Source organism: Schistocerca piceifrons, chromosome 6 (assembly GCF_021461385.2).
Source record: "Schistocerca piceifrons isolate TAMUIC-IGC-003096 chromosome 6, iqSchPice1.1, whole genome shotgun sequence".
Classification (NCBI taxonomy): domain Eukaryota; kingdom Metazoa; phylum Arthropoda; class Insecta; order Orthoptera; family Acrididae; genus Schistocerca; species Schistocerca piceifrons.
The window spans coordinates 187,981,051-188,007,636 of NC_060143.1; the positions used below are offsets into that span (position 1 = coordinate 187,981,051).

Here is a 26,586-nt window from a genome sequence, read left to right on the forward strand (position 1 = left end):
ATTTGCGGAAGGGCTGCACTTCTGTCACGTAGAACGATTCTCATCAGTCGTCGTTGGTCCCATTCTTGCAGGATCTTTTTCCGGCCGCAGCCATGTTGGAGATCTGATGTTTTATGGGATTCGTGATATTCACGGTACACTAGTGAAATGGTCATACGGGAAAATCCCCACTTCATCGCTACCTCGGAGATGCTTTGTCCCACCGCTCGTGCGCCGGCTATAACACCACGTTCAAACTCACTTAAATCTTGATAACCTGCCATTGTAGCAGCCGTAACCGATCTAACAATTGCGCCAGACACTTGTTGTCTTGTATAGGCGTTGCCGACTGCAGTGGCGTATTCAGCCTGTTTACATAACTCTGTATTTGAATAGTTCCTTGCCGCTAGCACAACAGATACTGTAAATTGTCAATCTCTTGTTTACTTTTATCACATACAATATTAACATTTCTGGACATATCATGGCATTAAGCTGTTCTAGAGAAGATATTGACTTCTGCTGAACCAGTACTAAGTAAGTCTTTGTAATATATACTTCTTATATTTAACGTAGATGTATAGCCAAGGTTTAAAGGTTTATAATGTTCCTAATTTTGTATGCTTCTGAAGATGACAAATTAATTTGCCTAAACCGGTAACGCATAATAAAAGTACGTTTGCAGCTGATGACTGAATGTTATTCTGAAAAAAAAGTCACCTGCAGGACACATGACTCTAAAGGTATTTATTTTTTTTTGTTATCTAGAAACCAAATAAAACTGTATGAGTGCTGCTACATCATGTAAACGAGAACAAGAGAAGAAAAAATTGCATTAATTCCACAAATAATAAATACTACTAATAAAACATGAGTATCTAACAAAAGTATCAAATTAATATAATTCGAAAGTTACCATTTAAGCTTGGTATAACCCCGTAGCAACTTGGTTTCAAAAAAGCATAATCACTGCTTTGGTACCCTGTGACAAACGCTGCTGTTTTACAGATGCCCTGCCAACCATTAGATATCATGTTTCTTGTCACTCTATACACTGCTTAGTTCCTTGTATCTAGCTGTAGTGGTACGATTTGGTTCTTTGCGCCTTTAGTGGACTGCCACGTCTTTCTAACAGCTCGTGCCTTGTGTACAAAAAGAGGTGCCTTCAAGGGGCTCTCTGTTTTGCACAAACCTCGTAGGCTACTTTCAGAACACGGCATAAATCAAATGCTAAACTTTCCTCCGAAATGTGTATGAAGCGTTGCCCACTATGGATTGTCTGTTTAGCGGCATCTAAATGCATTGAATATATTATGACACCTGCTGCACATTATTATGAGGGCTATTTAGAAAGTCAGGAACGATCGGTAGTTAAATGTAAACAACAGTGGAAAAGAAAACGGTTTTATTTGCAACAGCTGGTTACACCTCCCAGCTGCATCACTATGTAGTCGTCGCTCCGACTTAAAACAGCTACCTTAGCGTTGCACCAACTTTCAAATACCTTCGTCATGTAAGGCTACATCGTATGCTTCCGGGTAAATTTTCTGCACTGGACTGCAACTCGTTTTCTGTGCCAAAATGTTGTCTTCATACCCAGCAGCTCATGTTAGCAGAGATGAGAATCGGAAGGAGTCAAGTCCGGACTGTATGGTGGCTGCTGCTGAAACACTTCCCATAGAAAACGCACCAGGAGCATTCTCACTGCCCCTGCAGCGTGCGGCCGGGAACTTTCATGAAGAGAGAACTGCATGACAGTTACTTTATGTGGGGTTACATGTCATCGGGTGAAACATCTCGGTAGGCACCCATACTTGGGAGGAACCATTTTTTAGGCATCTTCACGCACTCGCTATGCGCTCAGAACTGAGAAGTGCGACTTGACATTATATACAGGCATACTAGAGACACTGGCCATCATATCTATACAAAGCTTCATCGAAATTTCACTGTGGTTTCGCGACCGATCGTTCCTTACTTTCCGAACAGCCCTTGTACTTACAACTTATGTACTTCTTTTGATTACTGACGGAGACAGTTTTAACGTGCAAAGTGCTTATTATTACCTACAGTTTATATAGTACAGCGGATTAAAAGCGAGCATGTTTAAGCTGTGATTTTAGATATTTTACGCCGCGCGGGATTAGCCGAGCGGTCTAGGGCGCTGCAGTCATGGACTGTGCGACTAGTCCCGGCGGAGGTTCTCCCTCGGACATGCCTCTCTCGGGCATGGGTGTCTGTCCTTAGGATAATTTAGGTTAAGTAGTGTGTAAGCCTAGGGACTGATGACCTTAGCAGCTAAGTCCCATAAGATTTCACACACATTTGAACATTTAGATATTTTATTCTAATTAGATTAACGTTTTAGTCGACAGCCTGTCGTCTACTTCTGCACTCCGCTAGAATATTTAATTATTTAGCGCCACCTATAAGTTGTTTGGATAACGGAAACATGCCAATGTCCCTACATTTGATTAGGTATAAAATGAAACAGTTATATACAGTTAACATGCGTTCCAGTGGGCAGTGCTCCATCTTTCTTTGGAGGTTCAATATTTTCAGGACGATGGACAAACTGTTACAATACATACGGCATAGATATTCTAATTATAAGTAAATCACTGTGGCACACAAACACTTCATAATATTCTTGATTCGATTTCGTCCTCATAAATGTGCTTTGCATTCAGGGCTTTTGTTTACAATACAGAGGCCATTCATTAAGTGAAGATATCATACATGACACTTATCAGCTAAGTACTGAATGCTAGGAAGATTTCTCTTCTATCGTACTATTAAATTTGCTCCTGGTGTGTCGGTAGTTTGATGGGCTAGTCCAGTTTCTTAATAACGTTAATGAAATTTTTGGTAGCAAGTTTCGTTTCTGTACTGAATATCCTGTTGCCCTACACTCAAAGAAATACATAGTCGCTATGGAGATCCTAAAAAAAACTCCTGTATCATTTTTGAGTGATGTTTAGAAAAAGCTTCGATGTTTGTGCCATTCAGTCGTCCATTTGTTAGGTCATTATATTATACTGTTATCGTCTTGAGCTACAGATGGAAACATTCTCAGGGTCCCTGTTTGATCCGTCTGTACAATGGTGTCTGGTGGCCGTCAAGAAACGACTTTCTCTATCTGCCTGGGCCGCGGTTGCAGTCTCCTCAGACACAAATATTACGTACTCTTTGAAAAGCTAAGAGTTGATCCATGGAAACTGACACTTCAATTGGAAGAGCCGTCCTCACCTGAGACGGGGTTCTCGTCGTAAGAAACGCAAGACGTGGTTTACTCAGTGGCTGGGTCACACTTAGAAACAAAGTGGCCGGCCGTTGTGGCCGAGCGGTTCTAGATGCTTCAGTCCAGAACCGCACTGCTGAAACGGTCGCAGGTTCGAATCCTGCCTCGGACATGGATGTGTGTGATGTCCTTAGGTTAATTAGGTTTAAGTAGCTCTAAGTCTAGGGGACTGATGACCTCAGATATTACGTCCCATAGTGCTCAGACCATCTGAAACATTTTTTTGAGAAACGAGGTCCTCATCTTGTTTAGCGACTGCAGCGTTCTTGAGTGGCATTCGTCGGCTGTGCCTGTCTCGCAAATCGCACTGTTTCTTTAGGGAAATGGATAGGCGTAAAGTTACTACGTTAGCTCTGTTAAAACGCACATTTCCTTCATTGTTCATGTGCTATACATATTGTTGTGTCTGTAGTACACGTAAATACAAAAATGGTTCAAATGGCTCTGAGCACTATGGGACTTAACATCCGTGGTCATCAGTCCCCTAGAACTTAGAACTACTTAAACCTAACTAACCTAAGGACATCACCCACATCCATGCCCGAGGCAGGATTACAGCCTGCGATAGTAGCGGTCATGCGGTTCTATACTGAAGCGCCTAGAAACGCACGGCCACACCGGACGGCAAGTAAATACTTCAATACCGTTAATGATCTTGTAAGGTAAAAACAAACGCTCCATGTTCAGTCAGTAAGAACAACTTCTGAAAGCAGAAATAGTGTGAAATGAATTTATCAATAGTCTTTGACGTATGATAAAAATTATTACGTGATTGTCACTTTTTACTAATACAACCAAATTCGAAAATTTGTAATCACTAATATGACGTTGCCCATCGTTTTATTGCAACAAATCGTATCAATGAAGACGTGTCTTTGAGAAATCTCTAATGTGCTGGCGTCCTGAAAAAGCTTATAATCGTAGGATATATATGAGTCATAAAACAAAAACCACCAAATACGGGCTTCAACTGAAAACGACGAGATCCAGTATGGCGTCTCTCAAGTTCTGCTTGTGACGTAGAATGCGATCTTGCATCTCATTGGGCAGATTCCCCTCCACGAAACAAAGAAGTGACTCGTCATACTCAGACTTTCACGCCACAGAATGCTGTGGAACGCGAACTTCCACACTGTGACGCAGGGCTTAAATTCTAAACTTTTAGGTGCCGGAACGCGTCCCCTTCTGACACATCCCCCCCCCCCCCCCCCCCCGGCCATAAAGAGAGACTTGTGATAAGACTGACAATGAGAAATCATTTTTTAGAAAATACTGTTCTGAAATTCAGGTTTTTAAACCATAATATCTTACGAGGGTCACTCCAAAAGAAATGCACACTATTTTTTAAAAATCCATCTTTTATTCTACGTGTTTGAAAGTTTTACAGTGTGTAAATGCATCGTTTAGTAACAATATTTTAATTTTTCCACATAATTTCCATCCCTCTCAACTGCCTTACGCCATCTTGGAACCAGCGGCCGTATACCCGCACGGTAAAATTCTGGACCAACCTGTTGCAGCCATGTAAGGCGGGTGTTTCAGTGTTGTCCATCCGAGTTTCTTTGTGAGCCACTGTCAACATCCTGGGAACCTACCTGACACAAACCATTTTTAACGCCAACACTTTCAGTAGTCTGCAAACACTTCCTTCCCCTATCCCAACGTAGCGTGAAAATTCGTTCACTGTGATGCGTCTGTCGGCAGTCACCAATTCATTAACTCTCTGCACATTGTCTGGAGTGCGTGCAGTACGAGTCCTGCCGCTACAAGGACAATCCTCAGTATTGCCGTGGCCGCTTTCATCACGTACCCTGCTTGCCCACCGACTAACTGTACTGCGATCGACAGCAGCATCTCCATACACCTTTTTCAACCTCTTGTGGATGTTTCCCACCGCCTCGTTTCACAGCACAGGAATTCTATGACAATACGTTACTTCTGACGAACGTCAAGTGTAGCAGCCATCTTGAAGACATGCTGTGACAGCGCAACTCACGGGAACAGGTTGAACTAAGTTTGGAAACAAGCGGGAAGAATGTATCTACACACTGTAAAACTCTTTCACACATGCAAAATGAAATCTGTATTTTTACAAAAATAGTGTGCATTTCTTTTGGAGTGACCCTCGTATAATCAAAAACATAACACCAGAAGGTTCCAATATAAACAACAGCAGCCACCTCCTGCCGCCGTACCAGTGTCACTTTGCTCCATAGTTCTGCTTCATACAACTTTGGAATGATACTTAACTTATCTTGGGAATACTGCACGTGCGTACACACACACATAAAAGCACACACACAGTACCTCCTGCCCGTCACATCAGGATGGTGACCCATTGTCACGTTGAATGGGAAAAAAACGCAGGTGACGCCTGTATATAAGAAGGGTAGAAGGACGAATCCTCAAAATTACAGACCAATATCCTTAACATCGGTTTGTTGCAGGATTCTCGAACATATTCTCAGTTCGAATATAATGAATTTCCTCGAAACAGAAAAGTTGCTGTCCATGCATCAGCACGGCTGTAGAACGCATCGCTCCTGCGAATCGCAACTCGCCATTTTTTCACATTATGTCTTGCGAACCATGGATGAAGGGTATCAGACGGATGCCAAATTCCTTGACTTCCGGAAAGCGTTTGACTCGGTGCCCCAATGCAGACTCCTAACTAAGGTACGAGCATATGGGATTGCTTCCCAAATATGTGAGTGGCTCGAAGACTTCTTAAGTAATAGAACCCAGTACGTTGTCCTCGATGATGAGTGTTCATCGTAGGTGAGGGTATCATCTGGTGTGCCCCAGGGAAGTGTAGTAGGTCCACTGCTGTTTTCTATCTACATAAATGATCTTTTGGATAGGGTGGATAGCAATGTGCGGCTGTTTGCTGATGATGCTGTGGTGTACGGGAAGGTGTCGTCATTGAGTTACTGTAGGAGGTTACAAGATGACTTGGACAAGATTTGTGACTGGTGTAAAGAATGGCAGATAACTCTAAATATAGATAAATGTAAATTAATGCAGATGAATAGGAAAAAAGAATCCCGTAATGTTTGAATACTCCATTAGTACTGTAGCACTTGACACAGTCACGTCGATTAAATATTTGGGCGTAACATTTCAGAGCGATATGAGGTGGGACAAGCATGTAATGGCAGTTGTGGGGTAGGCGGATAGTCGTCTTCGGTTTACTGGTAGAATTTTGGGAAGATGTGGTTCATCTGTAAAGGAGACCGCTTATAAAACACTAATACGACCTATTCTTGAGTACTGCTCGAGCGTTTGGGATCCATATTAGGTCTGATTGAGGGAGGACATAGAAGCAATTCAGAGGCGGGCTGCTAGATTTGTTACTAGTAGGTTTGATCATCAGCGAGTGTTACGGAATTGCTTCAGGAACTCGGGTGGGAGTCTCTAGAGGAAAGGACGCGTTCTTTCCGTGAATCGCTACTGAGGAAATTTAGAGAACCAGCATTTGAGGCTGACTGCAGTACTATTTTACTGCCGCCAACTTATATTTCGCAGAAAGACCACAAAGATAAGAGAGATTAGGGCTCGTACAGAGGCATATAGGCAGTCATTTTTCCCTCGTTCTGTTTGGGAGTGGAACAAGGAGAGAAGATGCTAGTTGTGGTACGAGGTACCCTCCGCCACGCACCGTATGGTGGATTGCGGAGTATGTATGTAGATGTAGATGTAAATGACTTGTGCTGCAGTGGCAAATTAAAGTTATGTTGTGATTTAATATACGTGTACTATTTCAAGTCTCCGGTGCTGAACTGTTAAAACAAATATTTAAAAAAGTCCATGGGAGGTACGGGAACGTGTACCGGCGCGTCCCGGCCGAAATTAAGCCCTGCTGTTGTAAGCTCCCCTTCACTTATCGACCTTAATGACAGTAAAAATGCCGGTCGAAGTGGCCGTGCGGTTAAAGGCGCTGCAGTCTGGAACCGCAAGACCGCTACGGTCGCAGGTTCGAATCCTGCCTCGGGCATGGATGTTTGTGATGTCCTTAGGTTAGTTAGGTTTAACTAGTTCTAAGTTCTAGGGGACTAATGACCTCAGCAGTTGAGTCCCATAGTGCTCAGAGCCATTTGAACCATTTGAACAGTAAAAATTAAACCGCGTGTACCTAATGGGAATTTGGGAAAAGCAATCGTCACCGAAGTTAATCTGTCGGTAAAGAGGGAGGAAAGGGTTACATCTAAATGAAAGGAAAAATGCAAATAAAACTGATGGAAATTAATTTTGAAAAGGGGTAAAGTTAATAAAGAAAGTAGATGTGCGGTCGTTACGTTAACAATTAACTGGAGTTAATTATATATTTGAGATTTGGGGAAAATTACGGTCGGCAGTCCTATGGACAACTACTATAATAACTGAAAAAGCAAGGTTATTGCACATATAATTAGCACTAAAAGCATGGCAACAGAAGATTGAAACGTGTTGTGTGAAAACTGAATGTTTCTCAGAAGTAATAAATTTCGATACACTATGACTTAATTTTGCAAAAGAATTAATAAAACTGGAAAACTGAAAGTTAATTTAGTGACTGAAATTAATAGTGAGCTTTGTTTCTGCAGCACTACGAAATTCAATAAAATAAGGTTTGTCTTGGGCTACCTCAACAATCATTTCACAAGCTACTTGAGTCTACGCAATTTAGAAATATGAGATTTAACTTTGAACTTGAATTAAATGATTCTGAACAATTAACAATAGTAAAATTTAGTACGTACAAAGCTCAGCTGCAGTCACAGGTAAGCTAAAATATGGTAACAAAACTCGCACTCTTAATTTGTGCTTGTGTAATCTAAATATTGTAGCCAGCTATGAATACCTTAACTGAACTTTGAAATTAAAGCAGTGAAATGGAATGATATTACTTTAATGCTGGCGTTTGAATTTCAACGACACTCGGGTTCATTCCGGAAAAGGAAGGGACCCTGCTTGGTAATGCAATTGGGACAATGAGCAACAAAGGTTTATGCTAAGTGGCTGTAATTTTGTGAGGCAAATGGAACAATTTTAAAAGCTGAGGTCTGCCATACAGTCTAAAACTTTACGTGCTTCCAGTCTTCCTTGTTGTTTGGTTGAAGGTTTGAAGTCGTCGGTCGAGGAGATGGCGACAATCACTCATTGTCGGACGTCGCTGTTGCTGATGCTGGATGTTGGCGCGCCTTCTTCTCGACACCGTCACCAGGCGAAACGGGCTCTCGGTGTGCGCCAGCTAATGCTTCCCGTCCGCGACACCGTGTCAGAAACTATCATAGCAAGTCGAGAGCAATTACATGCTGCCAAACCCCGGAAGCGCGGAAACTCGCGGGAGCGTCACACAACACACCTGCCCCACTGCACTACTCCAGCCAGACTCCCCTCTGCCCGCGCTCCACGCGGCAGAGTTAACACTACCCAAGATCCTAAACACTTCGGTTCTCCACACGACCTATAGATGTAATTGCTCGATAGCATAGTTTCCCCTAGGCAAGACCCAGCGTAAAAATACAAATAATATTTGCAAAACAAACCAATTATACATCGACATAAATGCATATATATGGTGTTACAAAAAGGTACGGCCAAACTTTCAGGAAACATTCCTGACACACAAAGAAAGAATATATGTTATGAAATGTGTCCGGAAACGCTTACTTTCCATGTTAGAGCTCATTTTATTACTTCTCTTCAAACCACATTAATCGTGGAATGGAAAGACACAGCAACAGAACGGACTAGTGTGACTTCAAACACTTTGTTACAGGAAATGTTCAAAATGTCCTCCGTTAGCGAGGATACATGCATCCATCCTCCGTCGCATGGAATCCCTGATGCGCTGATGCAGCGCTGGAGAATGGCGTATTGTATCACACCCATCCATAATACGAGCACGAAGAGTCTTTACATTTGGTACTGGGGTTGCGTAGACAAGAGCTTTCAAATGCCCCCGTAAATGAAAGTCAAGAGGGTTGAGGTCGGGAGAGCGTGGAGGCCATGGAATTGGTCCGCGTCTACCAATCCATCGGTCACCGAATCTGTTGTTGAGAAGCGTACGAACACTTCCACTGAAATGTGCAGGAGCTCCATCGTGCATGAACCACATGTTGAGTCGTACTTCTAAAGGCACATGTTCTAGCAGCACAGGTAGAGTATCCCGTATGAAATCATGATAACGTGCTCCATTGAGCGTAGGTGCAAGAACATGGGGCCCAATCAAGACATCACCAACAATGCCTGCCCAAACGTTCACAGAAAATCTGTGTTGATGACGTGATTGCACAATTGCGTGCGGATTCTCGTCAGCCCACACATATTGATTGTGAAAATTTACAATTTGATCACGTTGGAATGAAGCCCCATCTGTAAAGAGAACATTTGCACTGAAATGAGGATTGACACATTGTTGGATGAACCATTCGCAGAAGTGTACCCGTGAAGGTCAATTAGCTGCTGATAGTGCCTGCACACGCTGTACATGGTACGGAAACAACTGGTTTTCCCGTAGCACTCTCCATACAGTGACGTGGTCAACGTTACCTTGTACAGTAGCAACTTCTCTGACGCTGACATTAGGGTTATCGTCAAGTGCACGAAGAATTGCCTCGTCCATTGCAGGTGTCCTCGTCGTTCTTGGTCTTCCCCAGTCGCGAGTCATAGGCTGGAATGTTCCATGCTCCCTAAGACGCCGATCAATTGCTTCGAACGTCTTCCTGTCGGGACACCTTCGTTCTGGAAATCTGTGTCGATACAAACTATGAAACGTCCCCTTAGAAAAATGTATTAATTTCTGTGCTGATAAACCTCTTACATTATTTGACTTTCAAACAGCTGTGCCGAACTGAACATACTCAGACATTTCGCTCTTTGCCTATTCTGATCAACACTAAACTGACACACAATATTTGTAGCGCAACGCAATTTGACTTTCAAAAATCCCTACAAAAAAATGGCCCTGACTAACAATAATCTGTGCCTTTCATCAATCACTTACCTCACAAAAATCTTCGTTACTCGAACTACTGCAATACAGCGAGCGCCACTACTGCCAGCTAAATAAAAGATTCAAACTACCGAAGGCACTAACTACTGATAGGCATAGTTAGTAAATGAAAGATTTTGATAGAGAATAAACAATGTATTTACCTTAATAGTGTTCAAAAGTCATAATATATATATAGCAGTTCATGACATCCAGTCTTACAAATTTACTGTCTCTGATGGACACACGTCCAGATCATTCGCTCTCAAAACTCCGCCATCTCTCTCCCGACATCCACCTCTGCTGGCGGCTCACCTCCAACTGCGCAACGCTACCCGCTGTTCACATCCAGATGCCCAACACTACAATAGCCAACAACAATGCAAACCAGCCACAGACTGCACACAGCACAGCCAGTGATTTTCATACAGAGCGCTACGTGGCGTTACCAATAAAAAAACCTCAACAGCCTACTTACAAAACGTACCGCGCCACGGCTATTGCCCCGTGCTAATCCATACATCAAATGGGCATCTGCCAACTCCGCATTTGTAAACATTGCACTGACTGCAAAACCACGTACGTGATGAACACTAACCTGTTGATGCTACGTACTGATGTGCTTGATGCTAGTACTGTAGAGCAATGAGTCGCATGTCAACACAAGCACCGAAGTCAACATTACCTTCCTTCAATTGGGCCAACTGGTGGTGAATCCAGGAGGCACAGTACATACTGACGAAACTAAAATGAGCTCTAACATGGAAAGTAAGAGTTTCCGGACACATGTCCACATAACATATTTTCTTTCTTTGTGTATGAGGAATGTTTCCTGAAAGTTTGGCCGTACCTTTTTGTAACACCCTGTATATATACAAATAGCAAAACAATTACATTATACAGGGTGTCCCAGCTATCTTGTACACATAAAATATCTCTGGAACAATAACAGCTCTTGGAAAACGACTTTCACCTGTATCAATGTAGGGCTGGGGCCCATGAATGTACATATTTGGAAACATTCTAAAACGAAAGCATATGTGTTTTTTAACACAAACTTATGTTTTTTTTAAATGGACCTCCTATATTTTTTCTTTAGCAATCCATAGCATGACAAAGCACATACACAATGGCGTTGATTGCATCGCAATATTCCCATTACATCCCGAGATATTAAGCCGCGAAGTTGACGCTTGAAACACCCGACATGCGCTGCTAGCGCACGTCCTGAGGCTCAGGCGTGAACCCTATGCTGCCCGTAATCGCGATGTGATTGACATGCGTAATCACACTTACATACTTATCAAGAGGTCCGAAACGAATAATACGGTCTGCTGCCATCCTGCATTAACGTCGTACATTCCAGCAGGTGTTTATCCCATAGGCTAGGGATGATGCGGTTCTGTAACATATCTGACTACCGCAACGTTAGTAACAAAGTTAACTTCGCTTATCGTTAATCCGTTACTAAAAAGGTAATGCCGTACAACGTTAAAACTTTACTTTACTGTAGATCTAGCGCAAGTGAAAGTTGATCATTCACTCGTAATAGTAAAATTCATGTTGATGGTTTTAGTGAAACGAGCAAGTGGACTAAAGGTTTTACCGTTGTTTAGGTAAAAATGTTTGGATGTGGGAAGTTCAGGTTGGACATAGAAGATGAATGTAAACATGTTTAACCAATTAGTTTTATTATCACATAATTATCAATGTTATGTTTATCTAATGCGTTAAATGACAAATTGTTGCAAACAAATGTTTCTTAACATCACTGGGTAAAATGGCCCTTTGTAGAAACTTCCACTGTGATACCAGCACTACATACAAAACATAGCGTTCACATCTCATGCTCAAAGTGATGCCCATTGGCTTGCATACATAGGGTCACTCTGCGGATGAAGGATGCCCTACTTCGCGCTGCTGTTTCCTCTTTGATGGCTGTACAAGCATCACTAATGCGTTGCTTCATGTCCTCTGGTGTTGTTGGTTCATGTTGGTAAACAACATCCTTCACTGCTCCCCAAAGAAAATAATCCAGAGGTGTAAGGTCCGGAGATCGGGCAGGCCACCTAACTGGGCCACCTCGTCCAATCCACCTACCAGGGAACTTACGGTTCAGAAGTCGTCGTGCTCGTAAGGCGTTATGTGCAGGGCATCCGTCAGGCTGATACCACATGACCATTCTCCGGTTCAGAGGTACGGTGTCCAAGAGAACAGGAAGATTGTGTCGTATAAATCTGGAGTATTGTATGCCATTTTGGATGCCATTTATAAAGAAAGGTCCGATAATGGTATCTCCAATAATCCCACACCAAACATTAACTTTCCACAGAAGTTGATGCTCTACCTGACGGAGCCATTTTGGATTGTCTGCGGACCAATAATGCATATTCCTCATATTGACAGTTCCTTTGTTGGAGAATGATGCCTCGTCGGTAAAGAGAACATCTGCAAAAAAATTTGGATTAGTCAGAAGTTTTTGCTGAGCTTATCAACAAAATGTTACCCTATTGCGCAAGTCATTTCCAAGAAGATCCTGGTGTAAATGAACATGGTAACGATGAAATTTATGACGTATAAGAATACGCTGTGCACTTGATTTCGACACACCAACTTCACGTTCAATTTGACGTGTGCTGATTTGAGGATTCACAGCTATGGTAGCGAGCACAGCAACTTCAGCACGTTCATCTGTGCGCGTTCTAGGACGATGTCGAGGTCTTGGATTTAAGCTTCCCGTTTCACGTAGACGACCAAACATCCGGCGCGAAGGCGATGGCTTGTCAGGAATCGTCTTTGTACAGTCGTTCTGCCTGAACAGCATTTCGTCCACCTACAACAGGGTACACTACAGGTATGTAGAGTAGGGTAGAAAACAGACATATTAACTTAATAATCATAACGTTCGCTAACAGTACTATCAACAAACAACAAATATGCTTCCGTTTTAGAATGTTTCCAAATATGTACATTCATGGGCCCCAGCCCTACATTGATACCGGTGAAAGTCGTTTTCCAATAGCTGTTATTGTTCCAGAGATATTTTAGGTGGACAAGATAGCTGTGACACCCTGTATAAAGACAAAGAAATGTCATATCTTCAGGTAACAAAATAAGGAAAACATTTATAGTACAATAAATGGAAATAGGAGGATATGCATTTCCGGCGTTACACTGTGACGTCATAAATGACTAACAAATACGCGTCCACGAGCGCTTTATGGTCCCGTGTGAGGACGGCTTAAATGGATGCGGCAAGATTACTTGTGTTGAGGCAGCTTGCAGATGGGTTCCACGTCAGCTGGTCCGCGGCCGTGGTGCCCGCAGGAGGACGAGCGTCTGCTGCGCGGGCCGCAGGTGGTGGACGGCGGCGCGGGCGACGGCTCTGTGGAGACGGTGCTGGGGCTGCGGTTCCGCGTGGCGCCGCGCCACTTCCCGGGCGGCGCTGGCGGCGACCTGCGCCTCAAGTGCCTGGCCACGGTCGCCACGGTCTTCTGGAGGAGTCGCGAGGAGGCCGCCACCGCAGGGCCCGGGCGCCGCGCACCGCTGCACGACGCGCTCGACGTCGCGCCCGGCGCCGAAGGGCTCGCCAGGAGCGCCGCCGCCACAGGTGTGTGTGTGTGCTAGGCGATTACACGCGACGAAATCGTCGGGTCTGACAGCAGCTTTAGTCGTAACCCAGTGGAAGTTTACTCAGGTTGTTAAGCTGATATTATACATACACTACTGGCCATTAAAAAAAAAAAAAACGGGTATTCATTGGACAAATATATTATACTAGAGCTGGCATGTGATTACATTTTCACGCAATTTAGGTGCATAGATCCTGAGAAATCAGTACCCAGAACAACCACCTCTGGCCGTAATAACGGCCCTAATACGCCTGGGCACTGAGTCAAACAGAGCTTGGATGGCGTGTACAGGTACAGCTGCCCATGCAGCTTCAACATGACACCACAGTTCATAGAGAGTAGTGACTGGTGTATTGTGACGAGCCAGTTGATCGGGCATCACTGACCATACTTTCTCATTGGTCAGAGATCTGGAGAATGTGCTGACCAGGGCAGCAGTCGAACATTTTCTGTATCGAGAAACGCCCGTACGGGACCTGCAACGTGCGATCGTGCATTATCCTGCTGAAATGTAGGATTTCGCAAGGATCGAGTGAAATGTAGAGCCGCGAGTCGTAACACATCTAAAATGTAACGTCCACTGTTCAAAGTGCCGTCAGTGCGAACAAGAGGTGACTGAGACGTGTAACCAATGGCAGCCCATTCCATCACGCCGGGTGATACGCCGGCATGGCGATGACGAATACACGCTTCTAATGAGCGTTCACCGCGATGTCGCCAAACACGGATGCAACCATCATGATGTTGTAAACAGAACCTGTATTCATCCGAAAAAATGAGGTTTTGCCATTCGTGCACCCAGGATCGTCCATGAGTACACCATCGCAGGTGCTTTTATTCCGAAAAAAATAGCCGTTTCCTTGGGACGGGCATCGTTGCAACTGTTCCCCTCCGATAGGTAAGGTGAACAAAATGTCATCCATGACAACTACCAGATGAATGCATTAACTTTAGTATAGAGCTTAGTTTCTCAGTAAGAAAACGTGTGAGTAGTGAACGGTATGGGTTCAGTCAGCTTCTCGAATCGTCTTCAAAATTTGTGTGTATGCTCCTTTCTCTTTTTTTTCCGATGTCGGGCAGTTTGTTGGGCTACAAGTGCCTCACCCCTCAATACCTCCGAGAGGTAAGTTTTCTGATGACACATACTCGTGGATAGTGAGTTTTGGCATTAACATTTATTTATAAGTAACTATTTAACCGCGGATAACATCGCGGTGCGCCGCCAGTAAAAGATAATTAATGTAGCCGCTTCTTAAATAATCTGTATAGCAATAGACTACTAGCCATTAAAATTGCTACACCGCGAAATTTAACCAACAGAAAGAAGATGCTGTGATATGTAAATGATTAGCTTTTCAGAGCATTCACACAAGGTTGGCGCAGGTGGCGACACCTACAAGGTGCTGACACGAGGAAAGTTTCCAACCGATTTCTCACACACAAATAGCAATTGACCGGCGTTGCCTGATGAAACGTTGTTGTGATGCCTCGTGTAAGGAGGAGAAATGCGTACCATCACGTTTCCGACTTTGATAAAGGTCGGAATGAATCCTATAGCGATTGCGGTTTATTGTATCGCGACATTGCTGCTCGCATTGGTCGAGATCCAGTGACTGTTAGCAGAATATGGAATCGGTGGATTCAGGAGGGTAATACAGGACGCCGTGCTGGATCCCTACGGCCTCGTGTCACTAGCAGTCGAGATATAATAATGGAAATGTCGTGTGGCTAGGGCCTCCCGTCGGGTAGACCGTTCGCCTGGTGCAGGTCTTTCGATTTGACGCCACTTCGGCGACCTGCGCGTCGATGGGGATGAAATGATGATGATTAGGACAACACAACACCCAGTCCCTGAGCGGAGAAAATTTCCGACCCAGCCGGGAATCGAACCCGGGCCCTTAGGATTGACAGTCTGTCACGCTGACCACTCAGCTACCGGGGCGGACAGCAGTCGAGATGACGGGCATCTTATCCGCGTGGCTGTAACGGATCGTGCAGCCACGTCTCGATCCCTTAGTCATCAAATGGGGACGTTTGCAAGACAACAACCATCTGCACGAACAGTTCGACGACGTTTGCAGCAGCAGGGACTATCAGCTCGCAGACCATGGCTGCGGTTACCCTTGACGCTGCATCACAGACAGGAGCGCCTGCGATGGTGCACTCAGCGACGAACCTGGGTGCACGAATGGCAAAACTTCATTTTTTCGGATGAATCCAGGTTCCATTTACAGCATCATGATGGTTGCACCCCTGTTTGGCGACATCGTGCCGAACTCACATTATAAGCGTGTATTCGTCATCGCCATACTGGCGTATCACCCGGCGTGATGGTATGGGGCCACATTGGTTACACGTCTCGGTCACCTCTTGTTCGCATTGACGGTACTTTGAACAGTGGACGTTACATTTCAGATGTGTTACGAGCCGTGGCTCTACCCTTCATTAGATCCATGTGAAACCCTACATTTCAGCAGGTTAATGAACAACCGCATGTTGCAGGTCCTGTACGAGCCTTTATGGATACAGAAAATGTTCGACTGCTGCCCTGGCCAGCACATTCTCCATATCTCTCACCAATTGAAAACGTCTGGTCAATGGTGGCCGAGCAACTGGCTCGTCACAATACGCCAGTCACTACTCTTGATGAACTGTGGTATTGTGTTGAAGCTCCATGGGTAGCTATACTCGTACACGCCATCCAAGCTCTGTTTGACTCAACGCCCAGGAGTATCAAGGCCGTTATTACTGCCAGGGGTGGTTGTTCTGGGTACTGATTTCTCAGGATCTATGCACCCAAACTGCGTGAAAATGTAATCACACGTCAGTTCTAATATAATATACTTGTCCAATGAATACTTGTTTATCATCTGCATTTATACTTGGTGTAGCAATTTTAATGGCCAGTAGTGTATTCATTACGCTGAATCGTAGTATGTTGAATATATCAAACAATATAACCATTTTCACAGATATGATACAGTTAAAATGTCAGACAGTAAGTACCTTAATCGAACAAAAGATATTGTTCCGCATTTCGCGTGTGTGCTTGAAACCAACTCAATTTACAAGTGGTGGTGCAATATCTATACAGTATGACTACGAGTTTAGTGAAGATTACCTTAGTGAGACGTCGTGCAGATTTCTTTCCACCTGTTTCGCCGTGAAGCTTTGGAAGCTCATGTGCCTTGCAGAAGCAGTATCAGCGCTGTCGGGTTCTCTGAAAGTGCATTTCTACTTCCTGTGATTCTAAGTGATGAAGCGGGAAGCTACATTTAGCGAATAACGTTCAAAAGAAATGTCATTATCATGTATTTATTTACTAAACACCATACACTCATAATATAGACCCTGTTAATAATGATAAACTGAAAACTAACGTTTTGCTGGCGGCGTGGTTCTACGACCGAGCTAGATCGGGACGCATCCTATAGGAGACTATGGCGCCCATCGTGTAGCTCGTTCTTACACCCGCGATTTTTAGTAGTCTTTTGCACATTTTCACTGGCTTAAACATTACTCACTTTTTTACCGAAGTGATAGATTTCTGGCGTTGTAATTTTATTTTAAGCAAGTGCCTATGACCTTTATGATTCTCCTAACGTCTTGCTAAATGCGATTTTTATTAGCAAATAGGAGGAGTATTTGGAAAATATGTTCCGATTGGTCGCGAAAAGGAAACCACTGTGAAAAGCAAAAATGTTTTATTTGAAACAGTCAGCTACAATTTCCAGCTTCTTATCGACATAGTCGCCGCTTCGACTTCGCCATTTGTCGAAACGTTGTTCCAACTTTCCAGTAACCTCGTGGTAGAAGGCAGCCGCCAGTGCCTTTCCAACAGTTCTCTAAGCTGGTCAACAGCTCACTGTGTTTGTCAAAATGTTATCTTCATAACCGGTTTTCATGTGAGCAGAGATGAAACTCAGTGGGAATCGATTAAGGGCTGTATGGTGGGCGATCGCTACAGGAGCATCTTCATTGTCACTGCAGAATACGGCTGAGAATTGTCTTGAAGGGGGAGCGCAGGATATACACTACTGGTCATTAAAATTGCTACACCACGAAGATGACGTGCTACAGACGCGAAATTTAACCGACAGGAAGTAGATGCTGTGATATGCAAATGATTAGCTTTTCAGAGAATTCACACAAGGTTGGCGCCGGTGGCGACACATACAGCATGCTGACATGTGGAAAGTTTCCAACCGATTTCTCATACACAAACAGCAGTTGACCGGCATTGCCTGGTGAAACGTTGTTGTGATGCCTCGTGTAAGGAGGAGAAATGCGTACCATCACGCTTCCGACTTTGATAAAGGTCGGATTGTAGCCTATCGCGATTGCGGTTTATCGTATCGCGACATTGCTGCTCGCGTTGCTCGAGATGCAATGACTGTTAGCAGAATATGGAATCGGTGGGTTCCGAAGGTTAATACGGAACGCTGTGGTGGACCCCAACGGCCTCGTATCACTATCAGTCGAGATGACGGGCATCTTATCCGCGTGGCTGTAACGGATCGTGCAGCCACGTCTCGATCCCTGAGCCAACAGATGGGGACGTTTGCAAGACAACAACCATCTGCACGAACAGTTCGACGACGTTTGCAGCAGCAGGGACTATCAGCTCGCAGACCATGGCTGCGGTTACCCTTGACGCTCCATCACAGACAGGAGCGCCGGCCGGTATGGCCGTGCGGTTCTAGGCGCTACAGTCTGGAACCGCGTGACCGCTGCGGTCGCTGGTTCGAATCCTGCCTCGGGCATGGATGTGTGTGATGACCTTAGGTTAGTTAGGTTTAAGTAGTTCTAAGTTCTAGGGGACTGATGACCACAGAAGTTAAGTCCCATAGAGCTCAGAGCCATTTTTGAACAGACAGGAGCGCTTGCGATGGTGCACTCAGCGACGAACCTGGGTGCACGAATGGCAAAAAATAATTTTTTCGGATTAATCCAGGTTCTGTCTACAGCATCATGATGGTCCCACCCATGTTTGGCGACATCGTGGAGAACGCATATTGGAAGCGTGTACTCGTCATCGCCATAGTGGCGTATCACCCGGCGAGATGGTATGGGGCCACATTAGTTACACGTCTCGGTCACCTCTTGTTCGCATTGACGTGACGTTGAACAGTGGTCGTTACATTTCAGGTGTGTTACGACCGGTGGCTCTACCATTCATTCGATCCCTGCGAATCCCTACATTTCAGCAGGATACTGCACGACCGCATGTTGCATGTCCTCTACGGGCCTTTCTGGATACAGAAAATGTTTGACTGCTGCCCTGGCCAGCACATTCTCCAGATCTCTCACCAACTGTAAACGTCTGGTGGCCGAGCATCTGGCTCGTCACAATACGCCAGTCACTACTCTTGATGAACTGTGGTATTGTGTTGAAGCTGCATGGGTAGCTGTACCTGTACACGCCATCCAAGCTCTGTTTGACTCAATCCCCAGGCGTATCCTCCAGGCCATCGTACTTGGCCTGAGACATTGTTTTCTAGGAATCTTTACTTGTTTAGTGATTTTCATAGTGGTGGACCGATCGGAACTCACTTTCCGAATAGCCCTTGTATTTGTTAAACAAGATTACCTGCTTCGCGCTGGATGGTTTTCGTACATATCTCACTGCTGATGTAACGATCGTTCTGATGTCTAGCCAGAGCGCCTCACTTCACCGTCCAATGGCTACGCCACGTGGTTCCCCGGTTCGTAGCTTGAGTGGGAACTGAAATGTCACACCCAACCGTGTGCGTTCTGCGGTATCGCTAGACTCACTGAATTCTACATAGCATCTGTAGACGCGACACAAAATTTTAAAACTGAAAAATAAGGAAATGAAATGCGGCTTATTAGGAGCAACTTGCAGTCTTGAGCGAAACTGAGAGTCTAACCCATCCCAGAAGTGTTTATTTGGGTTCGATTCGTGACTCTGTGCAGGTCACTCCATTTCAGTAATCTTATTGTCCACAAACCGTGTTTCACAATTCCTGCCTTATGACAGGGCACATTGTCAAGCTGATAATCACCATCCCTGTTCTTCCTCTACAGTACTCAGTACACAATGCTGTCAAATGTGTTCATATCCTTCCGCATTTAGTGTCTTCTTAAGCGGAAAGAGGGGACCACAACCTAACCATGAGAAACTTCCCTACCCCGTAACACCACCCCTTGTGTTCTTCACTGTTGGCACTATACATTACAGCAGGAAAATTTCTGCAGGCTCTTGCCAAACCCAAGCCCCCATCGGATTGCCACCATGTATAACGTGATTCATCGTTCCAGGCCACTCATTTCCAGTTATCCACGGTCCAGTGTACTTTTCCTTTGTATAAAATTTGTTGCATCACATTTCTTATTGATGATATTCTTAGCATAATTTGGAACAATTTTCTGTTGCAAGCATTTCCTGTTAAATAGTATTTTCGTATTTAATTTCATGATTGCAGTTCTAATTTTCCTAAAAATCTTTAAATGTCCGACTAACTGACTTGGTAGATTACATAGATTTTTGGGCAACATGGTTATGGAGATGAAGCAGCGAGTAGTATGATTAATCAATTAATCAAAAACATTCTTAATCGCATTTATTATTATTATACCGCCAACCCGACGTTGGAGTCATCTTCTGGGCGTTTACACTATGAAATTATAGATATCCGTCAGAAAGACTCCATTATACAGCAGCTAAAATTACGTAAGTTTAAAATATGTTACCCATTGGTCGACTGCTGGTGGTGTCACTCCTGTCTACATAACGGAGGGAAACTATACGAGACTAACCCTTCGTATGGGCTTAAATAGCGTGCTGAGATCACGTGAATAGACGGTAACACCCCCAGCGGCGATCAACGGCATTTAATACCGTTTATTATATGTAATTACTAGTCACCTTGGTTTAACATAAATTTAAGTGACAGTAAATAACAGAAAACGGAACCATTCCATTTAAAAAGAGCTACAATTATAGTGTTAATTATAAAATAATAACAAATGTTCCGTAGTCAACTCGTAAAATTCGTAAAAGTATATTATATTATGTGCCATAATATAAAGTAAAACAATTTGTGACCGACAAAAACTGGTGTCGTTTTGTATTATAATATATCTATTCGTACATTTATGTAGAAAACATTTGACTCAATTTACTAAAACGGCTAATATGAGAGGACTACAAAGCCCTCTACTCCTTGTGTTGAGGACGCCTTTGCCATGGATTACAAAGCGTATATCAGGTGCCCTCTAGACTGTGTAGCGAGGACGCCGTCGTCATGATACAAGCTGGTGTGTTCGTATGGTGTTATCTTTGCCCTGGCCACGGCGCCCGTTGCCTATTAGACAACCCCATACTAATTTCCACTAATAGGCAACCTTTAGAATTGTCATGACGTCCCTGATGGATTCGTTACACCTTTTATGTTAGCGATGCTGTCTCTCGTGACACTGGCATCACACAGGGTTCTGTGAATACTTTTGATCAGCTAATTTATAGTGTTTGTATCACTATGACCCAGTCTCTTAGAACTCTTCACAAAACGAAAAATAAATTACTACAAAGTACATTAATTGGAAAAACAAATCGTGGGGCCAGCTGCGCACACTCTTTGAATAATAACGTCGCTAATACGGTTTTATTACTTAACGAATTCGTATTATAACATTCATAGCGTAAAAGACATATACATAAATTTCCGATACAGCTGCCTTTAGCTTAGGCACCTATACGTGAAGTAATACATTCCTGTTTCCACAAAATTTCATCGTATTATTGATTGATTGGCAGTATTTGTAGCGCACGTGTTTAGCAATTTTTGGTGTTTTATCCATCCCAAGAAGGCAAAATATTTTCAGGTCCGTATACACACATCAAAAGAAGTTTTGCATTACCTCTGTTCCGAGAGTTCCGGAACCTGTACAGAAAATAGGAATAGAGATCAACATGAACATCATGGGTTCTACTCAAATCTAACGATTTTTGTTACTGGTAAGACTTGAAAATAACCTAAGGCTGAAATCCAGACTGTGGAATAAAATCCATTTTACAGTGAAATAGCTGTTATATCTTTCAAAAAATCACTATCCTCTTTGAGTTCGGCTCTTGAGAATGAATGTGCTACCTTTCCTTCAAAGACATTTAGACCCTTCATTTTTGGTGCGCCCTGCAGATTACAAGTCGGCATGAGGGTAAGGATGGACGGACCCCATACTAATGTCCACTAATAGGTGTCACGATGTTTTTGAACAGATACGGCGTACTGTCTCTCTCAGGTCACATGCCCGACACGCCACCAAATGGTATTCAGTCTCTTTGGCCGGTGGTAATAGTGTTTCGGTTAGTCGCTGTACTTCCATTATTGTCTGTCTTGTAGATCTATAATTTTCATCATGCCAGCAATACCAGCAACCGTTACGAAATTGCTTCGAATGAAAAACAGCCCAGAGTTACACTAATTATGTTAATACTAAATCTTGACCATAGTTTCAACTATAATAATTTACTGAATGATCAGTGTTATTTGAAAAGTTGCAGCTTGCTTGAAGGTTTTCAGCTCGTATTGGGCATATCAGATAGGGACTAGTGGTGACTCGATTGTGCCGTAGTGTTGTATGATTATTTGAGATAAACTACTGTTTTAGGACAATGCTCCAGTAGGAAATTGTCGTAAAGAGGCATGAGCTGTTATTGTGTTAGCATTAGTTTGTGTTGAGACAGTTATTTTAATGCGCCTTTCATTGTCTTGGGCAATGTTACCGCACTTACGCACTAGAATGCTATTCGTAGACCTATCGTCATTCATTAGTAGTGTACCTATGTACAACGATTAAGGTCGGGTGGTAGAATTAGCCCTATAAGCTGTTAGAGTGTATGATGTAAGCTGAGTTTTATTCGCATATAATAGCCCCATTTTAGAATGATGCTTCAAATAGTGATGCAAACTTTGTTATATGAATTTGTTCACGTTTGACCACTTCAATGATCGTATGCAACAGCATTTTAACTGTTGGACAGTCGTATTAATAAGTATATGGTCCTTCAGTTGCACTTGTAGGCTTGTGACTAATATTTTATCGTAGATATCGACTAGGTTCCTGATAAACGGTGCGTTATAGCTCAATGTGTGGAGCGCCACCTATGGCGTACGGGATGCAGCACATTTGTCGACCGTGCGCCTAGTATAACAGATGTAATGGCGGAGGACGTACAGTGCCATATGTAGTTTTACTTATGACCGAAACAGGCTTATTTCTGTTGACGTTATTTTTATTGATCGTGAAGCAGCCGCTGGGCCAAGACGTTTTTCCTTTTTAAAAGCTTATCTAAGTAATATGTTATCACATACGTAATTTTAGAAGTTTTATGTATAGATTGTATTACGGGTCTAAATGTTATTCTGATCACTTTTTAGGACTTCTGAAGAACGCCATATTATTACAGTTGAAACTATGGCGAAGATTTAGTATTAACGTAATTAGTGCAATTTCGGGCTGTTTTACATTCGAAACAATCTTGTAGATCTGATGCCCAAAACCCAGTACTTATTGTTGAAATTATGTGAAACTGTGCTGTAAAATAAACCATAAAAAAGTTGGCCCCTCCGAAGTACACCACTAGCCATTAAAATTGCTACACCATGAAGATAACGTACTACAGACTCGAGATTTAACCGACATGAAGTAGATGCTGTGATATGCAAATGACACCTACAACGTGCTGACACGAGGAAAGTTTCCAACCGATTTCTCATACACAAACGGCAGTTGACCGGCGTTGCCTGGTGAAACGTTGTTGTGATGCCTCGTATAAGGAGAATAAATGCGTACCATCACGTTTCCGACTTTGATAAAGGTCGGATTGTAACCTATCGCGATTGCGGTTTATCGTATCGCGACATTGCTGCTCACGTTGGTCGAGATCCAATGAGTGTTAGCAGAATATGGAAGCGGTGGGTTCAGGAGGGTAATATGGAACGCCTTGCTGGATCCCAACAGCCTCGTATCACTAGCAGTCGAGATGACAGGCATCTTATCCGCATGGCTGTAACGGATTGTGCAGCCACGTCTCGATCCCTTAGTCATCAAATGGAGACGTTTGCAAGACAACAACCATCTGCACGAACAGTTCGACGACGTTTGCAGCAGCATGGACTATCCGCTCTTAGACCATGGCTGCGGTTACCCTTGACGCTGCATCACAGAGAGGAGCGTCTGCGATGGTGTACTCAACGACGAACCTGGGTGCAGGAATGGCAAAACGCCATTTTTTCGAATGAATCCAGGTTCTGTTTACAGCATGATGATGGTCGCATCCGTGTTTGGCGACATCGCGGTGAACGCACGTTGGAAGCGTTTATTCGTCATCGCCATACTGGCGTATCACCCGGCGTGGTGGTATGGGGTGTCATTGGTTACACGTCTCGGTCTCCTCTTGTTCACATTGACGGCACTTTGAACGGTGGACGTTACATTTCAGATGTGTTACGACCCGTGGCTCTACCCTTTCAGCAGGATAATGCACGACAGCATGTTGCAGGTCCTCTACGGGCCTTCCTGGATACAGAAAATGTTCGACTGCTGCCCTGACCCGCACATTCTCAAGATCTCTCACGAACTGAAAACATTTAGTCAATGGTGGCCGAGCAACTGGCTCGTCACAATACGCCAGTCACTACTCTTGAAGAACTGTGGTGTCGTGTTGAAGCTGCATGGGCAGCTGTACCTGTACACTCCATCCAAGCTCTGTTTGACTCAATGCCCAGGCGTATCAAGGCCGTTATTACTGCCAGAGGTGGTTGTTCTGGGTACTGATTTCTCAGGATCTATACACCCAAATTGCGTGAAAATGTAATCAGATGTCAGATCTAGAATAGTATATTTGTCCAATAAATACCCGTTTATCATCTGCATTTCTTCTTGGTGCAGCAATTTTAATGGCCAGTAGTGTATTAATGGTCTAAGTGTTATTTTTATCACTTTTTAGGACTTCTGAAGAAGGCTATATTATTATAGTTGAAACCATGGTCAACATTTAGTATTAACATAATTAGTGCAACTGTGGGCTGTTTTTCATTCGAAACAATCTTGTAGATCTGACGCCCAAATCCCGGTGCTTATTGTTGAAATTATGTGAGATTGTGCTGTAAAATAAACCATTTTAAAAAGAAAGTATTTAAACTGCCACTGATGTCTCCATCCATACCGAAATGTCGGCCCCTCCGTAGTAGTTGTCAGGCTTCGTATGAGCGGCAAGCAAGAACACATCACATATGAATTTGTCTATTTGTCTTGAGTAGCGTATTGATAGAGTGCAGTCTCGTTCGTCACCATGATCTCAGAGATCTGTCTTCCTCAGAATGGTGTTCTGTTTCAGCTCAGCGAAACTCCTATGCTGTCATCCCCCGTCTCCTGACACCGGTAGCCTTCGTCGCGATTTCTCGCCTGCGGGCGGCCTGTGAGAGGTAGTTGCCGTCAGCTGCACCACATGGGACGCTGCACTGCCCTCAAAAAGCCCATCACTTCACCGAAGAACAGAAGAGTACTACGAGAACCTCGAAGCAGCTCGATAGCCTGTCACTCGAAGTTAATCCGTATACTGCACACCTTTCATCGATAAGCGAAGAAATTAACTCAGCAATGACACCGAATAAAGTTCCTTAAGCGAGCAGTGAATAAATACCTCGAATTATTTTCTTAAATTAAGGGTCCACAACCACATTATACTGATTGAAAGAAGTCAGTTTCCTGCAGAAGGTAGCTGTTTCATTTGAAACACACTCGCTATTTCGTTGGCGGCTAGCAAATCGCTCCCTCTTGGACGTTATGTAGCAGCATCACACAAAATCAACATTCAACGACCGGCGCAGGAGAGTGGAATAGACTGCTATGCAATGGTGTTACCTGGCAGTGGCGTAATATCTTAGAATCACAGATGTGAGTTTCTACATCCGCCCACAGCACATTAAAGTAAGTCGGTATATGTCTTGAAATGAAAACACACAAGACGAAGTCTACGCCTTAAAATCACATCTTGACGGGGAATTTTTGTTGTTGCCGTTGTTGTGATCTCCAGTCCGAAGACTGCTTTGATGCAGTTCTCCATGCTCTTCTATCCGATGCAAGCCTTTTCACCTCGGAGTAACCACTGCAATAACCACTGCAACTAACAGCCTTCTGAATCTGTTCACTGTGTTCATCTCTTTATATCCCCCTACGACTTATACCACCCCACACTTCCCTCCAGTACTAACCTGGTGATCCGTCGACGTCTCAGAATGTGTCGTACCAATTGTTCCCTTCTAGTCAGGTTGCGCCAATAATTTCATTTCTCCCCACTTATGCTCAGTACCTCCTCATTAGTTACATGATCTACCATTTTCAGCATTCTTCTGTTGCACCACATCTCATAAACTTCTATTCTCTCCTTGTCTAAACTGGTTCTCGTCCATGTTTCACTTCCATACAAGGCTACACTCCATATAATATGCTTTCAGAAATGATTTCCTAAATTTAAATCTATATTCGATGTTAGCAGATTCCTCTTCTACAGAAACGCTTTCCTTTTCATTGCCAGTCCACATTTTAATAATGTCTTCAAATGGTTCAAATGGCTCTGAGCACTATGGGACTCAACTGCTGAGGTCATAAGTCCCCTAGAACTTAGAACAACGTAAACCTAACTAACCTAAGGACAACACACACATCCA

At 43.7% G+C, this 26,586-nt stretch overlaps 1 protein-coding gene across 1 annotated transcript in view; it reads left to right on the forward strand.

Annotated features, from left to right (window-relative positions):
• The window catches only part of LOC124803224, a 176,851-nt gene that overhangs the window by 62,249 nt on the left and 88,016 nt on the right, over positions 1 to 26,586 (forward strand). The window contains exon 5 of the mRNA XM_047264404.1: positions 13,584 to 13,866. Coding sequence (XP_047120360.1) covers positions 13,584 to 13,866 — 283 coding nt within the window. The remainder of the gene's footprint in view (positions 1 to 13,583; positions 13,867 to 26,586) is intronic.